The 17,930-nt window shown below is 31.1% G+C and overlaps 1 protein-coding gene across 1 annotated transcript; it reads right to left on the bottom strand.

The window, feature by feature from the left end:
* Nucleotides 1–7,910: 7,910 nt before the first annotated feature.
* On the bottom strand, nt 7,911–16,201 carry LOC105798599 (probable E3 ubiquitin-protein ligase LUL4). Its single transcript, XM_012628723.1, has 3 exons — nt 15,572–16,201; nt 9,145–9,655; nt 7,911–8,297 (listed from the first exon to the last, which is right to left on the bottom strand). The coding sequence occupies exons 1-3, from the start codon at nt 16,072–16,074 to the stop codon at nt 8,187–8,189; spliced, it is 1,125 nt and encodes a 374-aa protein (XP_012484177.1). The 5' UTR covers nt 16,075–16,201; the 3' UTR covers nt 7,911–8,186.
* Nucleotides 16,202–17,930: the final 1,729 nt, after the last annotated feature.

The raw sequence follows: 17,930 nt of genomic DNA on the forward strand, positions 1-17,930 counted from the left end.
AAAATTTAGGAAGAATTAAGATAGGTGGAGTTGTCTGAAATTATTAAAAATTAAAAATTTATCCCATGTACAAAATTCACCATCGGTTTAAAAGTCTGGTGGTCATTTAAATGCACAAGTTGCCTATACAGGAGATCTATCCGAGGATAGGTTATCTACTCCCACCCATGAATTTGGTTCCAAACAATATTCCTTCTTTTTTTAATAATTCGGAAATGTTTTTGGAATCAAATCCATTAAATTATCAATTTTTAATTCAATTTATCTTATCAATTTAATTAGCTTTAATTAAAATAATCATAAAAATAAAATTTATTAAAAGAATTATAAAACTTTATTCAACCTATTTTAATCTAGTTTAATCGATTTGTACTGGTCCGTTGATCAATCGATTCTATGCTTTACTTCAGATAATGTACTAGCCAATTCCTAATCCTGTCTAGTTTCAACAATTTTGGTCAATTTTGTTCAAATTAATAATTAAAAATAAGGTAAACTACTAAAATAGTCACTTTTGTTTGCCTCAGGTTACATTTTAGTCACTTATGTTTGAAATGTTATGTTTTAGTTACTTACGTTATCGTGTTATAACATTTTAGTCACTAAGGCATTAATTGGCATTAACAGTAAACTGATGTGGCACGTTAAATCATCATTTCAAACGAAAATTTTAGGTTAAATTCTACAATGGATTCCTATATTTTTTCATTTTGAGCAATTTAATTTTTTCTTTTAACTTTCTTTCTTTTTTCTTTATCTTCCATTCTCTTTTGCTTCTCCCTCTGTTTTCCTCCCTTCTTCATTTTTTTTAATGTGACTTTTTTATGTTTTCCATTTGTTAAAACTAGTCCACAAGCTCACCTCACTTAAAAAAAATTAAATTGTTCAAAAAAAATGTATAGGGACTATCTTTAAGAAATGTAAAACATAAAAAAAAAAAACAACGTTAAAAGAAATGGAGAATGGAGGAAAACAGAGGGAGAAGGAGAAAAGAATGGAACATAAAGAGAGAGAAAAAAGAAAGTTAAAAGAACATAAAAGAAAAAATTAAATTGCTCAAAATGAAAAAAATATGGGGAACGATTTTATAAATTAACCTTTTTTATTTTTTTAAATGATGATTTAACGTGCACGTCATCTTACCGTTACACCGTTAATGACTCAGTAGTTAAAATGTTACAACGCGATAAAGTAAATGGCTAAAACGTAACATTTCAAACATAAGTGACTAAAATGTAATTTGAAGTAAACAAAAACTACTATTAACAGTTTACCCTTAAAAATATTGTAAAATATAAAAAAGATTATATTTTTAATATTGAATGGATAATAATTCAGAGGTGGTAACTCATTTTACTTTTTGTTACTATGATGGTAACGTAATTAGTTGTAAACAAAAATAATTAGCTTCTGCTTCACTGATATTTCAAATGATGTAGGGGAATGACAAAATAAGACGTTTCGATGCTTTGGCTTGTCCAACTCGACATGGGTAATTTTGTCATTACTAAAATGGGGTAAGGTTAAAAAGTAAAAATATTGTCAATTTTAAGGACGGTTATATAATTAAGTGTATAATACTAATTAAGATATATATATATATATATTAAAAAGGTAAAAATTTCAAAAAATAAATATAAAATTGAAGACAGGTTGAGTAAGATGAGTGTTAAGAAAATAATATCCAAATTGGGGAGGGTTAAAGCTAAGCGGGCCGACCCCTTGAATGGGTAGATGGATTATTTAAGGGGGTATTTATGGTGAATTTTGTATACAAATTTTAACATTTTAATATGTGTGTTATTTTTTTTTATATTTTGTGCACGTGTTTGAAAAAAAATTATATCCTATCTCAATATTATCAAATTAATTAAGGGTGTATTTGGTATTATATTTTCGACTTTTACCATTCAAAATATTTTAAAAACTACGTACAATCGAAGTTTAATGGTAATATATTTTAAAAGCTATATTCAAAGGCTATGGTTAATGTTGGAAAAAGAGAGAGAGAATAATTATCCAAGTTTCTAGACTTGGCATGCCTAGAAATAAGACTATGAGTGCTACCTTTGTTTTATATAGTATATATAGTACATTTATATATTTCAACATACCAACTAAATTGTTGAAAATAATATTGCTTTTACTTCTTTTTCACTTTATTTTAAATTAGGAAGATCATTAAACCTCCTTTCCTTGTTAGAAGGTATTACCTAAGAAGGAAGTTCAAAGCCATGAGTACATGCTGGGTTATTATCATGCAAGAATGGGATCCATTTAATTAAATCCAAATTTCTTAAACAGATTAATTAATAAAAGATTGAAAATATCATTTTAAATATTTTTATTTTATTGAAAATTGATATCTTTTAATTTAATCATTTTATAATAAAATGAGAGAGAGAAAAGGTAAATGATAACTTTTGTTAATACAATATATTTAGTTAATGAGACCTTTCCTTTTATAGTAGAAAATAAAATATTTCTATTTTTAGATAAAAATTCGAATTGATTTGACTCGAATTAATATTATTTTTTATATGAGATTAATTTAAATGAAGTAAAAAAAAAAAAGTATAGAAATGAAATTACAAAGAAATAGTTTGGTATGAAAACATTGGTCCAAAAATAGGAAAGTAGGGCAACATGGGTATAAATTTTGTGCAGAGAGGGATTGCATTATTCATTTGATGGGGGAAATATGAGTATTAATGGACAACAGTCTGCCAAGCCTAAGCCTTCCACTTCTTCATAACATTTTCTTTACGTTTTGCTTTCGGCTTTTCCCTCAATATTCCACTACTGCCTTCCAACTCTCATTTTTTATGCCAACCTATAATAACTTTCACTTCAAAATTCCTTTCCTCAACTACAAAAATAACGTCAAACACTTGGATTTAGTGTGAGGGTTTGATTAAATCGAGTAAAATTTTTCGATTTAATCAAGCTGACGAGTCTTATTTTATCATCCTAACTTGACTTGAAAATATTTAGAATTAAATTGAGCAAAGTCGAATTGAATAAATTTATTCGAGTTAAATTAAAAAAGTTAAACGGCCATATTGAAATCTTATTCACAATATGACTAAATTTTAAGTTAAAAACATAAATACCATATATATATATATATTTAAGAAATCTTAAAAACAAAATAAGAAAATAATAATAATTAGAATGATAAACTAAATTTGATAATTTACTTGTTTAAAGCCTCAAATTTTGTCATTTGGATTTTTTAATTTATAATTTAGCATTATTATATAATTTTCAATATTTTTAATAATTTTAATTTTTGAATATATAAATTTTATAAATTTTGGAAAAAGATATTTTATAAATATATTGAATTTCTGAAGAATATTTCGATTTTTTTGTAATTTTTAGAGTGACCAAGTTGTGCATTTTCAAAATTGTCGGCCCAATGAATATTTATATCAATTTGTTATTCAAGTTTTAAAATTCAACTTAACTTGAATTCAAAAATCTGAATCACTTATTCGATTTGATTTTAAAAAAGAACTAAATAATTCAATTCAATTAACTCGAAATTAAAAAAATCGAATCAAATCAAATTTTATTCAACCCCACACTTTTGGAATAAAAATGTTGCCAAAAATGCTTTCTTACCCAAATGTGAAGGCTAACATTTATCGTCTTTTTCGTTTGAAATGAAATTATTAAAATATTTTTATTTATATTAACTATTTAAATGATATTTAAAATTTAAATTAATATATATTATTATATTATTATATTAAATTATGTAAATATCATTTATTGTTATAATAATTTTAAAATATTCCATATATTATTTTATAAATAATTTATATTAATTACTTAAAATTATTTAAAATGTATATTTCATGTATAATTATATTAAATTATTTAAATAACATCTAAGTTAATTTTTTTAAATTTCCAGCATGGACATTTTAACTTTCCATTTTAACAACAATTTTAAACATTTGAAATTACAAGACACCCATTTTCACTATACTTTTTAAAAACACTTTTCAACCACAACAACAATATTACTGTTAAAAAGACTTTTGAGAAATAAAATGTACATTTTAAACATAGTGTTATAAAGTAACAAATAAGCATTTAAATAATGTTTAAATTAGTTAATATTATGATATTTTAACAAGAATATAGAAAATAATTTATTATAATTTGTTTTAATATTTTAATATATAAAAATAAATTTTAAATACTTTTAAGCAATTAACTAGAGAAGGGAAAGTACCATATGTTAGAGGATGGAAACGTAATTAAATTATCAAAGTGTTTTGGAAGAGAAAAACTAAAATTTTAACTTCTCCATTTGGGAAAAGTGTTTTAGAAAAGTCAAAAAAATTTAAAAGTGCTTCAAAAATGCTTTTAATATCAAAAGTGCTTCTAAAAAGCATTACTAAACACAACTTAAAACTTGTAACCACAATCACCATAACAATGTTGGCAAAAAAATATTTATTTATTTTTATAGTATTTAATTTTTATAGAATATTGTGTTATATGTTATTTTCATTTCATTTTGTTTTATTTTTCTTTATCTTTAAAACTTGTATCGGAAGTACTCAATAGCCTTTTGACTTAGTGACAAGAATATTAAATTATAAAGCATGAGAGTTTGGGTTTGATCCCAAACAACCCGTCTCCCACCCTCAATTATTTTAAAAAAATCGTATTGGAAGTAAAACAAGTGATGCATACAATAAATGACAAAAGGAAAATATTTGGTACACTATCAGTAAAATTTTTAAACTCCACAAATAGGACCAAGGGGTTGATAAATATCCTCTAAGGGTATTGTAAAATATTAAAAAAACAAGTATTTAAAATAAAGAAGAGATATACTACTGTCCACTTATCAAATACTCACCCTAATAAAAATATACGAACGCCAATATTATCTTTTAGAGTGTGTGTAAAAACATTTAATTTCATGGCTTTCAAGTTAACCTAATATTATATAATTAAAGTCTATTATTATATGATGCACAAAAGTTAGAAATTCTAAGGTAGCATGGTATGGAGAATATAAGGTACACGAAAACTAGGCCTATATGCAATGATGGAAATGATAAATCACGTTTCTTTGTAGCCCCTTTTTTTTAATTTTAATTTTTAATGTTTGAAGTTTGAACCCTTCTTTTTTACGCAAATTATTGATTTTTTTTCCCCTCAAAAGCCTAAAACCCTCTCTTGCTTTGTTGGTTTTTCTAGTTTCCTTCTCTTCCATTTGAAGTTTGAACATGGCAGATTTCACTTTTTATATGCAAAAAGGGGCATTGAATTGTGACCAAACAAAAAACACAAGAAAAATGGGTTTCTCTCTCTCCCTTAATTAAAACACAATCTTGCTCAACTATTGAACTCAACTTTACCCTGATTTTGCTGCGTCTTTTCATACGATTCTTTGGCATTCCATGGTGAAAAAGGAGGGGAAATAAAAGAAATCTGTTAACAAACACAATAATTTTGTCTGCCAAACCTTATTTATATAATAATTATTCATTTTATATATCTCAACAATTTAATCTAATATCTTCAATTATCATATTCTTAGAGGCCCTTGTTCTAAGAGTCAGATTACGTTTTGTCCCATCTACAAAAAAAAAGTGCAAATTAGTCCCTGTAACATTAAATCAAAGAACAAACTAGCCTTTCTATTCAAAAATTCATCCATTTCTTTTGTTAAATTGATTCATGTATATCAGAATGAGGCACATGTGGTGTCAGCTATGTCAACTTTTAACAATAGAAATGGATAAAACTTTTAATAGAAATGATTAGTTTACTCTTTGATCTAATGTATAGGGACTAATTTGAAAAGGGATAAAATGTAATATAATTCTTAATACAGGGACCTCCATGATGCTTCTACCTATTCTACCATCACCTTGATCATTTTCATTTCTTTTGAACCTAAATTTAGATCCACTGTTAATTTTAATCTCAATCACTACAATATCTAATGTCATAATTATAATAACTAGTTTTACTACCTTTGTTGTTTTTAATTTTATCGAATCAATGGGATCGTTGCATTATCTGCATTCTTTATTTCTTTCTCTAAGCATAAAATTTTGAACCATCAAATATGTTATGATTCTTTCCTACTACAAAGGAGATTTCAAGCTGAGGATAGGGAAAAAGTTACACATGCTGAGATTCAAATCTTAAAGTTGATAAATATATCTAGGCTTCATGAATCAATTGAATTAAACTCTAAATTCAGTTGAATTTAACTCGTGTTGGGTTGAGTTGGAAGGATTTAGTGTCCATTGAGTAAAGTGTCGAGGGAGAGTGAAGTTTGTCCTTAGCTAAGAAGTCCAACTTAGCTCAACTTGGTTGTCCAAATAAAAAGAAAAAAAGTTTGACCAAAGGAAAAAAAGAAAAAGGAAAACAAAATGGAAAGAGAGTAAAAGAAGGAAAGATGATGACATAAGAGAAATGGTGAGTGGTTGAAAAGGGGAAAGGAGAGGGGGGAAAGGGTTAGGTGATAGCCAATTGGATATTTTGCTATTTATAAAAAAACAAAGGCAGAGGACATCACATGAAGACCACATGGTTGGATCAGATAGCCGATGCTTTCTTAATCATTCATTCACTCCAGTTTTTATTTTTATTCTCTGCAAATATTATTATTAATAATGGGAGATGTTTTCGTATAATTAAAACTTATTTGCTTTATTTTTCATAAAAAAATTTATTTACCAAGCTGTAAAAATGTGAGTTTGGGGCTAATTCTGACTTTTTAAGGTCATTGTTTTCAGCAAAAGAATTCTGTCATTTACAATTACATCACTAGGCTATATTAGGACAAGAATGTAACTGTAATGCAAACAGGGGGGAGGGCACAAAAGTAAATCCAGAAGGGCACAATAAATACAAGAGAAGAGAGAGAGCTTCACTTGACTTAAATGCTCTTGCCTTTTTTTTTTCTTAGTTTTTACACACAACGTTTATACGCCGAATGTCAAATATTTTGGTTCTTAATTTTGCAAATTTTATTAAGTATTGAAAAAGCTTTTAACAAAGAAAATCATATAAGATTGATATTTACAGATTAAACGAAAATTTCTTCTTTTTTTTTTTGAATAAATTATTTTTTGGCTTTCAAAGAGTCTAAGCCCAATAAGTGGGTACTAGGAAAATTTAATCTTTTTAATCCAATTAATAGCATTTATAAAGTTTCTGGGATCATTACAATTTTGAAAAAAAGCAAGGCTCATACACTAATTTTTAATACCAATGTACAACAACTTTGCCGTAATTATATCAGCCTGAATCTCCCAACCTTTTCCTTTTTCTCTTTTTCATTTTTTGTCCCCTAAGATTTAACTTGTAATGGCAGCTATTCCCAGATTTTTCATTCCAGAAGTCAAAAGATATTCCCAGATTTTCCTTCCACCAGTTAAAAAGCTCAACTGGCCTTTGAATGTTCATCCCATCTTTACTAACCTTTTTGAAAAAGCAGTAAAACATTGATAATAGGGTCAGGCTACATGTCCAGACCAATAGGCCCAACTCCCTCGAACTAGATTATATATTAATATGAAAATAGTATCTTATTATATTTTGGAATAGTGTGTGTAATTTCGGGTCGGCCCGAGATCACCCCAAATGAATCTGGACAGAATTTCTTAAAAGTTTCAGACTACAGCTCGGCCAAACCTACGGACACATGCACTTTGAAACAAAGAGGGCTGCAAATTATATACAAAACGTTACTAAAAAAAGTGAAAAAAGAAGGAATAAAGCTAAGAGTTTGAACACTTTACATGGTTCTCACATATTCTTTCAAAAGCTTCATCAAGCAGCAAACTTGGAAAAAACCCTATGTTTATTCACCTCATTAATATACATTGCTTCCAAAAGGGGAAAGCCAAAAAGAAAAAACAGAGTTAACTTCCAACATATGCAAGCTTTACATATATATAATATCTAGAAAGTGTAAGTTCAGAAATTGTTCACGAGAAATTCGGGATTTAACTCAATTGGTTTATACAACCACTCTTAAAAAGTGACATCTAATAAACCCGTACGAGCACATAAGAAAGACTATGAAGAATGGGAAGACGAAAAATATACAAAATAATTGTAAAACAAGTGAATCAGAGAAAGATCACAAAGAAGAATTTGTCATACCGTACAATCAAACTTCAAAGGAAGAAAACTTTTCAATGAGTGCTGTTTATCTTGATTTCTATAAGCTCTTCGATAGGTTGTCGGCATATGGGACATTTATTCGACTGAAGCCTCAATGTTTTAGCACATTCACTGCACATACACTGGAACCAAAAAAAATTCTCGTAAGAATGATTTACTAGTTTGAAAAGTTATAATTTGAGAAAATAGACAAACAAATACATCCTAGCTTCTAATCAAAGATTTCGAAGTTTGCAATTATAAATTAATCAAGCCTTTTCACCATTACTAAATTGTTAAAAAAGGCAATTCAGCAACAATTTCAGACAATCTCAAATCTAAAAATTCTTCTATATTACCTGGACTCGAGGGCGATTACATGTTCAATTTATAAAAAAAAAAAAATTAAATTTTAGTTCTGATATTTTCCATGGTAACCAATAAAGAAGCTCCAAATTCCAGACAAAATCAAAGTAAATTATTCCATCATCAATCATGACACTCTTTCTCGTAAGTCATAGCTATAATGCATGAGCACCAACCATAAAAGATGATCCTCTTAGAGGGTATGATGGTAAAGTGAATGCCATGTGGAACCCACATAATGGCAGAACGATAATATGTAACTTTTTAAGTAAATGATGTGTCTGATCCTACACAACATCCAAGAGTGGCAAACACTAATGCTTGAGCTTGTTTCCATGTTATTTTAATCTATGTTACTCAGATTGAGATGTGAATGTTAGACATGGATGTGCCAGACACAGATATGTTTAAATTTTTTCAAGATTTCCATGTGTTTGGAGGATTTATGAAGGATTATATCCTTGTACCAATGTCCCAATAAGCATTGGTATTTCAAGAAAAAAGAAGAGTCCGGCAACATAGATTTTAATCACACTATTCCAAGAGTTCATAAGTGCCAATTTCAAACTATTATATCAGGCTGATTAGCATGCATTATGTTCAAGGAATATGGAGAATTCTTACCATGTGGCGGCAAGGTAGGACCGCAGTATCCTTGGGTTCGGTCATGCAGATAACACACTCTTTCCCCGGGTCACTATCATCAAAGCCTTCTGCTGCTGCTGAGCTTCCTATTCCATAAATCTCGCGTAGTTCATAGCGGACTCCATCAACCCATAATATCTGCCGTATCACTTTTGCTTGGAAAGAGTTACCGTTCTTCTCTAAAATGGCTTGAGTAATTTGCATGTGGGCTGATGTACTTTGTGTGGGATCATCAACATGTTCATCAGATGAATGCGGCAGCATACATGTTTCAGCAGAAATTACAAGAGGGAAAACATCCTCCCCTGGTGATGGTTTCGAGAGATCATCCAATTCAAAGAAACCTAAGTCAATTCCTGTCCCAGGAGGCTGCTGGAATCTCTGGCCAAGTCCCTTCTGAAATGGGACTCTCACAGGCTCGAAGGCTTCAGGAAATACGGGAACAAATCTACAGTTCAACTCTTCCTTGGCAAAGTAGAAAATGGTGATACTGTAAATCAGAAAACAACATGATTAGAGTTCGCATACCTTATCAGACAAGTACCAAACATTAATTATGTAGTTACCTGGAAAGCTTTACATCTATTCACCCTAGAATTATGTCAAGCATAATTGAGCCAACAACTTAGTTGCTTTTGACAAAACAAAGAATCTTTACTGTGAATCTTAATTCAGCTTCTGTGATATTTGAGAGCAAAATTGGCTTTAAAAAGGCCAAAAAATTCATTTTTCCACAAAGAACTTTATCACTAGTCCATACAAAACCAATACCTTTGATATCATATTACTTGCTTGGCAAGGCAGTGAATTATTGTAACCTGTTCTCTTTTCTTCATATGCAGATAACTAAGGAAAAGTGTAAGTGAAGGTCTGAACTTAATAAAAAAAATGAACAAACCAATCCAAATAAAGAATTGAATTATTTCCTTTGAATCAGGATTATCACAGTCTACAGCTTAACAAAATTCTATTATAATCCAATTTTAAGAAATTTCCTTCCATAGAACTTTGAGAACCCTTAACCTTAAAAGTCTCTATAACAGAAGGCTTTTTGGTATCAACTATATATTCACATAAAACAATTGCTTCAAAAGCAAGAAAAAAATCCGTAAGAGAAACCCAGATGATATTTATCTCAACCCCAATCAAAACAGTGGTTGCAAAGTCAATATGCCACTGAATCCCTCAAACAAAGAATCAGACATGCCTGAAAACAGAAGAAGGGAGAACTCTTTACAAGTCCAAGGAAATTAATGGCAGCTTACAAAGCCATGAAAGAAACTTCCAAGAAGCAAATTTTCAACATCTAGTTCTTTATCTAGGTATAGTAAAAACTTTAAAGATGAAGAGCAGATTTTAAAAAGGAAAGACTTTATGGGGGAAAAATGATGGGAAAAAAACTATAAGCAAAAATTAACATTAAAACAACCTCCCATTCTTTTGAATTCTAGGATGTAAAGTTCCAATACACGTGCTACCATCCTATCCCTACCTCTTCTCATGAACAATGTTGAGCAAATGATGCAGTTTATTCAAAAGGTTCCATGAACAAATTGCTGGTTCTATGGTAGTAAAGGAACTAAGAGATTGTGAAAAGAAGTCAAGGCATTTATCCTAAGTGTGCCAACATTTGTGAAAGTCATTTCAAACTTGCAAGCAATAGCAGACCATAAAGGGGCAGTTCTTTAATAGAACATATGACTAAGCCAATGGAGGTTACCTAATGTCATTCAGCTTGCATGGCGCAATCTATGCAAGTTCAGAAGTTTAAAACTTCAAGTCATTGACTTCACAAGCAACAGCATAATAGCATTATGATCCACTGTTCAGCTAGCAAAAGCTTAACCAATAATACATTCCAGGAAACCAGAACTTAAAATGCTGGGTTATCCTAAATTTCTGTGAAGCATAAAATGTAAAAGGTGATAGAAAAGGTAAGTGCCAATACCAGCAAGACATGATCTAATACCATAAGGCTACATCGTAATGGACAAGAAGATACATCACAGCCGTAGTCCTGGAAACTGGACTAGCCACATGTGCTTGCTGAACTAGAGAGCTCTCTCTGTTAATCATCGCCCTTCACTGTTAAGTTCCCCAGGTTCAATTCCAAAACATATTTATAAAGATTTTGCAGCAGATTTCAAGATTCTGATAGTGACATTGGACTTCTGATTTTGGAGATCTTAAACGGTTTAAGATCCTTGCAATCTTTATCCAAATGATTGAAGGGTCTCATCTTGAGTCAGTTCTTATAATTGTTAGGTTCTAGTATAGTGAATTCTATTTTGCATCTCTCATTCATTCATTTATTATGGTTCTGAATTATGGTTCTGAAGTAATGGCAGGGATTGTTTTCTCTCCTATACAGGTTTATATGGCACCGGGCTTGGTATAGTTGTTGAGCGAAAAAATGGCCAAAACAACCATGACTGGAGCAAGCATCCCACCTCAACAATTGCTTGCATAAGAACGCATCTCTGCAAATCACTGTTCACCAACTCAACAGGAAAAAACTATCTTCAATGGTCACTTTCCATTCAAATGGTGATCCAAAGAAGAGGCTGAAGGTGCTATCCTGATGGTACAACCATGAAACCATATAAATATGATCTTACAGGCTAGGTGTGGCTTGTGAATTCAGTGGATGGTTATACTGGAAGAAATATTACTACCATACAACAACAGAAAACCTTTGGAAGGAGGCTGTCAAATGAGCATACTCAGATCAGGAAAATTCTGGAAGATTTCTACCCTTCTCCCACGCATCAATGCGTGAGAGCACTTGAGCATCCATCTGGTCACTGTTCTTTAATGCAAATATTCCAGAAGCTATGCTCTGTTCCTTCAACTCCAATGGTGTTATCCGCCTGTCATTTTGATTCCCTTTGATATTTCTTCTTAAATTTCTATCTTCGCCGTGGCTTGAAATTTCAGATTTTATTAAACCCTTCTTCTCCACATCTGGTAATCCTTGAAATGTTCAAAATAATCTGCTTATTGCTCATATCGCTCAGCCTCAAAGGGATGGATTACTCCCATAACCAAATGCACAAGTACAAGGGAATAAATAAATCACATCAATCATTGAAATATGCTGAATATTGGCAATATCAAGTATCAAAACGGCAATCATTCAACAAGCTATGGTGGATGAGATGAATGCTATTTCTGATAATCATGGGATTTTGTTCCTGTACCACTTGGTAAACTTGTAGTCGGCTATCAGTGGGTTTTTACTGTGAAAGTTGGACTTGATAGCAAGATCACTCGTTTTAAGGCACGTCTAGTTGCTCAAAGAGTTTACAAAGGTTCCTAGTCTTAATTATGAAGAAACTTTCTCTCCAATCGCCAAGATTACCTTAGTTCAACTCTTGATCTCCCTTGCTGCAATGAATCAATAGACTATTCATCAGCTGGATATTAAAATTGTTTTTCTTCATGGTGATTTATTTGAAGAAATTTATATGGAGCAACCATCAGGCTTCATTGCTCAAGGAGAGCCTAGAGTATGTCGACTGTGAAAATCTCTTTATGGTTTAAAGCAATTCCCAAGAGCTTGGTTTGGATAGTTCAGTGTTGTTATCCAGCTATTCGGGATGAAAAGGAGTGAAGCAGATCACTCAGTCTTCTATCGTCACAACACTCATGAAAAATGTATCTATTTGATTGTTTATATGGATGATATTGCCATCACAAGTGATAATCATGAAGGGAAACCACAACGTAAGTAACATCTTTTTGGTCACTTTCAAACTAAAGACTTGGGGAAGTTGAAATACTTTTTTGGGCATTAACGTAGCACAACCAACCAAACACAGGCATTATTATTTCCCAGGGAAGGTATGCATTGGATATACCGGAAGAAATAGGGATGCTGGATTTTAAACTTATTGAGACACCGATGGATCCTAATGTTAAATTTGTTCCAGGTCAGGATGAGTCACTAAAGGATCCTAGTCAATATCGAAGGTTGATTGGGAAATTGAACTATCTTATCATCACAATTCTTTTCCAGTAAGTGTGGTAAGTCAATTTCTGCAAGCTCCATGTGATAGCCATTGGAATGCAATGATGAGCATCCTCTGATACATCAAACATGCTCCTAGACAAGGTTTGTTATACAAAGATAAAGGAAATACACAAGTCATTGGGTATTTAGATGCTAACTGGGCAGAATGTGTCTTCATTGGAAAAAGCAAGATGTTGTGGCAAGGTCGAGTGCAGACGTAGAGTATCAAGTAATGACCTTAGTCACTTGTGAACTTATCTAGTTGAAACAACTTCTTCAGGAATTACGATGTGAAACTAACATCCCAATGAAGTTGGTATGTGATAATCAAGCTGCTCTACATATTGCTACAAATCCGGTGTTTCATGAAAGGACAAAACGCATAGAGATAAATTGTCACTTTGTCAAACAAAAGATCGAGCCAAACTGTATTGCCACGAGTTTTGTCAATAATCAACTAGCAGATATTCTCACTAAAGCTCTTAGGAAACCTCAAATTGAGTATATAAGCAACAAGCTAGGAGCCAAGCTAGGAGGATATTATCTATATGCTCCAGCTTGAGGGGGAGTGTTAGAATATACTTGCTGTAATTTAGGGATTTAAATCTTTATCTTTCTTATTTTGTTTACTCTTAGATAGTATAAATACCCTCTAAGCATGAGAGATAACTAAGCTGATTTTTCCAGATTATTTCTCTCCTATTTCTCCTTTCCTTTCTCCCTTTTCTTCTTTCTTTTTTCTCACAGCAGCAGCCACCTCCCACGGCAACAGCTTCTCTCCCTCTTCTTTCTTTTCTTCTCAATTTTGCATACTATTTGTATGGTCTATTTTCCAAAAGAACAAATTTCTGATATACTTACAAAAGTAGTTGCTAACATTCAAGAAGCTAGTGTGTTACATGTCAATTAATTATTATTAGATTAATTTATTATTCTATTAGGCGATTTTATTTATGAGTATTTTATATCTTTTAAGAGATCTTTTTTAATTAAAAGTATTTTAGAGAGATATTAGGAGTCTTTCTTTATTTAGAGTCTTTATTTTGGTCTCCTTAGCTTATAAGTCATTTATTCAAATAAGTAGACTTATGTAACCTCTATTTAAGAGGCCAATTGGTAGCAACAAAATTCAAGTCAGATTAAACCAATTTTTACGAGATTTAAGATTCTCTCTAACAAGTCAAGTCTTAAGGTTTGGAATTCCCATCAACGAGTTTCACTTGTTCAACCTAGGTCATTCGGAAGGAGGAGGTAAAAATCAGGGAAAGAGCCCTGACAAGACAGAAGATTGCCTGTGAATCATTCAGTTACAAGATCCATCAGTCGGGACCGTAACATAGCGGACAAGAGGGGAATGTTCAATTCTTTTTCCTGACTTGGGGGGAAATGTCACATAACTTAGATTTGGATAATCTTATTAGAATTTAGATGCATAAGATCTTATCTGGATTAAGATCGTTGCAATCTTATCTGGATGATTATCTAATTTCTTTTTATCAAGCAATTTTGTTTACATGCAGGTTCTTAAGAGGTTTAAGGGTCCTATCTGAACCACCTTTTTAAAAGTTGAAAGCAGATTTGTCAGGTTGTTCACAGAGTTTATTTAAAGGGCTGTAATTCATACATTTGATTAATGTTATGAAATAAAGGCAGTGCTTGTTTTTCTATCCCATAAAGGATTAGACATTTCAATCGCCAACCCTAAGGATGAAGGGAACTTTGCAAGGACTTTCAAGAGTCAGCCTATCAATTACAGTCCACATTCACTAATATAGCTTTCATAGTTCCTAATGCATATATGATAAGGATACTCACAGTTTGATTACTTAAAGGTAGAAAAGCAATAACCAAATGCACAATCCCGAACTCAAATAAGAAAGCTCATCTGCTCATAAAAATGTGAATTGTATCATGCCTCAACTAGATTGCTAATCCTAGCAGCAAAAATGCTTCTAAATAGTATAAGGACTAGCTGCTGCTGCATTAAGATTTTTAATCCTTCAGATTTGGTAGGTTCATGGCATCACTATCAAACGCAATGAAGTTACAAGCACTATTTTGGAATCCATATAACATCCAAACCCTATTACATTATCTAATTCTCTATCTTTCTTTAATCATTTAATGACCAAAGAACAGTTTTTTATAATTTCAATTTGGTTTTTCATATCAAACCAGCTACACTAACATCGGGTTTGATTAGGATTACATTTTGTTTTCTCCATTGGTTATGTACTCATGCTTTCAACTATAATTTATTTGATTTTTTTTCATCCAAAAATAAAGTAATAAACCTTAAACTAAACCCATCTTTACTTTTTCCTCTAAAAAGAAGAACTTGAACCAGACCCAAAATTAAGCAAAAAAAGTAAATAATTTTTTGAAAAAATTTACCTGCCATCAAACAAAGCATCAAAAACGAAAGAAACCAAGTGATGATCGGGATTCTGCTCGTCTACTTCCAGCTTCAACGTATCCTTGTGCACGTTCACATCATTCCTCACTTTCTTGGCATTATAATGCTCCACATAAGGAGGCGGCGGCTGAGGCGGCGGCGCCGCCACGGCATGAGCACGAATCGGGGGCCAGGCACTAGCCTGGTTGGCGAAATATGGAGGATATTGAATAGGGTAACGACCCATGACAGGGTTTGAGTAACAGCAGGGGTTGTAGGGTGGGGAACAGTAGTAATTGTTGGGAATTGGAGGCGGTGGGGGTGGAGGATGCGCAGGATAAGGGTGGCTAGTAGAAGGCTGGGATGGCGGTGGAGGTGGCGGAGGAGGAAGGGAAGTGGGTTCTTGGGGATAATAGAAAGGTGGAGGAGGTGGAGGGCCATGGAGGTAAGCTTGGTTTCTCCTCCGGTTGCTATTGCTTGTGTTGCTCCATGAGATGCCCATGTTTGGAGAGAAAGAAGTGAAAGGGAAAAAGGGAAAATTTTCCAAGAAAATGGACAGGCGAGGAAGAGAGTTGCTTTTATTTCTTAGTTCGGTGAAACCAATGAAAGTTCCTAACACTCTAATTCATTATTGACTTTTTTGCTTTGAAGGTTCTATTTTTCTGTAATAATAAAAATTTTATTACAGTTTTATTAGACTTTGAATAGGTCTAATTTAATTTGGGTGGGATTTAAATAATGATTTTTCTATTTTAATTTAATCCATGGCTTGAATTCAATTTAAATGATAAAATGTATTTTTAAATTAAATTTTAATTGCAAAATATAAAATAATAATAATTAAACTGACTTGACTTGAGTTTGAAAAATATTTTAGAACCAACCCTTCACCCATTCACATCCCTAACTTTGAGTTTTAAATTCTATTTTATATAATTTTTGGTCAAATTTAGGGGTGGTAAAATATCTAACTAAATGGTTTCGACTCAATCTCATATGATAGAATCAACTTTTTAGATTAGATTTAAGAGCATGCCTAAATCTCCAATTAATTGGATAGATTTGTGTTTAGGAAAAAATTGTCCCGCCCCACTTTGCCCTAAGATAATTATCAAAATATCCTTTAATATATAATAGAGTTAAATACAAAATTAGTATCTGAACTTGTCCACTTCTCCCATATTGGTACGGCCATTTTTGTCCCAGATTAGTAAAAAAAAATTTCATCAACTAGTTTGGTATTTTTTTAAACATTGTTAAGTCTAGAACTAGTGAAATACAAACGATGACATATGTTATTAGTGACATCATGATGTTGTCATCATCTAAAAAATAAATTAAAAATTATTAATAAATTTAAAAATATATGCAAAAATAATAAATACATATTGCACCATTTCTTTTCTTTCATTTCCCCTATTTGTCCTCATCTTATTCTTTTCTCCTTCTTCCTCCCATAACCTACCTTGGATCCCATTGATGTAGTTTCTTGTAAGCAAACAAAATTGTTGCACATTGGGGATCCCAATTTCAAATTTTAGGGTTTTTTTTTTATATTCTAATTGGTTTTGTTGAATATCTATTTCAAGTATTCATTTAATTATTTTATTTGTTTGCATATTTATATGTTATCTTGAACCAATGTATTATTGTGTTATTGATGAATGTTCTTTTTTTTTTTCAAATTTATTTGCAAAATCTTATAAATTCTTAGAAAATGCTCTCCTTTAACATGAAAAAGTCCTCGTGGAAATAAAATCGATAAAAACTCAAGTTGAACACATCCAACTTAAATAGAAAACAAATAATAAAAGCTCTCCTAAAACAAATAAATGAAGCAAGAGATGAAAGACAATGCAAGCAAAGGAAATGGAACAAATTTATGGAGATAATTCAGAAAATCTAAGAAAGATTTTTTTAATTTATCATTTTATATATAATTTTAGATTTTTAAAATAAATTATGATATTTAAAATCTTTTATTGATTTTTAATAGATTTTTAAATTGTGACATCAATGACACATTGTTGTCTGGTACTATAAAAGTTCGGTTACTAATTCAAGACAAAAAATCTTAAGTACCAATCTAGAAGAATTGGACAAATTCAGGTACTAATTTTATATTTAACCCTATATAATACTAATTTTCTTTACCCATGCGTTGTATGTATTAAGAAGAAGTTTACATGAATTGGGTCGGGTTGAATTAAGATCCAGATCTAAAAAAAATTTAAGCCTAGGCTCGTTTCTTGTCCAAAATGTTCATTTTACTGTTAAAAAAATAATAAAATATTAAAAATATATTTTTAGTTTATATTTTATATATTTTTATAATTAAATTTTAAATTTTGAAAAAAA

Source organism: Gossypium raimondii, chromosome 9 (genome assembly GCF_025698545.1).
Source record: "Gossypium raimondii isolate GPD5lz chromosome 9, ASM2569854v1, whole genome shotgun sequence".
Lineage (NCBI taxonomy): Eukaryota > Viridiplantae > Streptophyta > Magnoliopsida > Malvales > Malvaceae > Gossypium > Gossypium raimondii.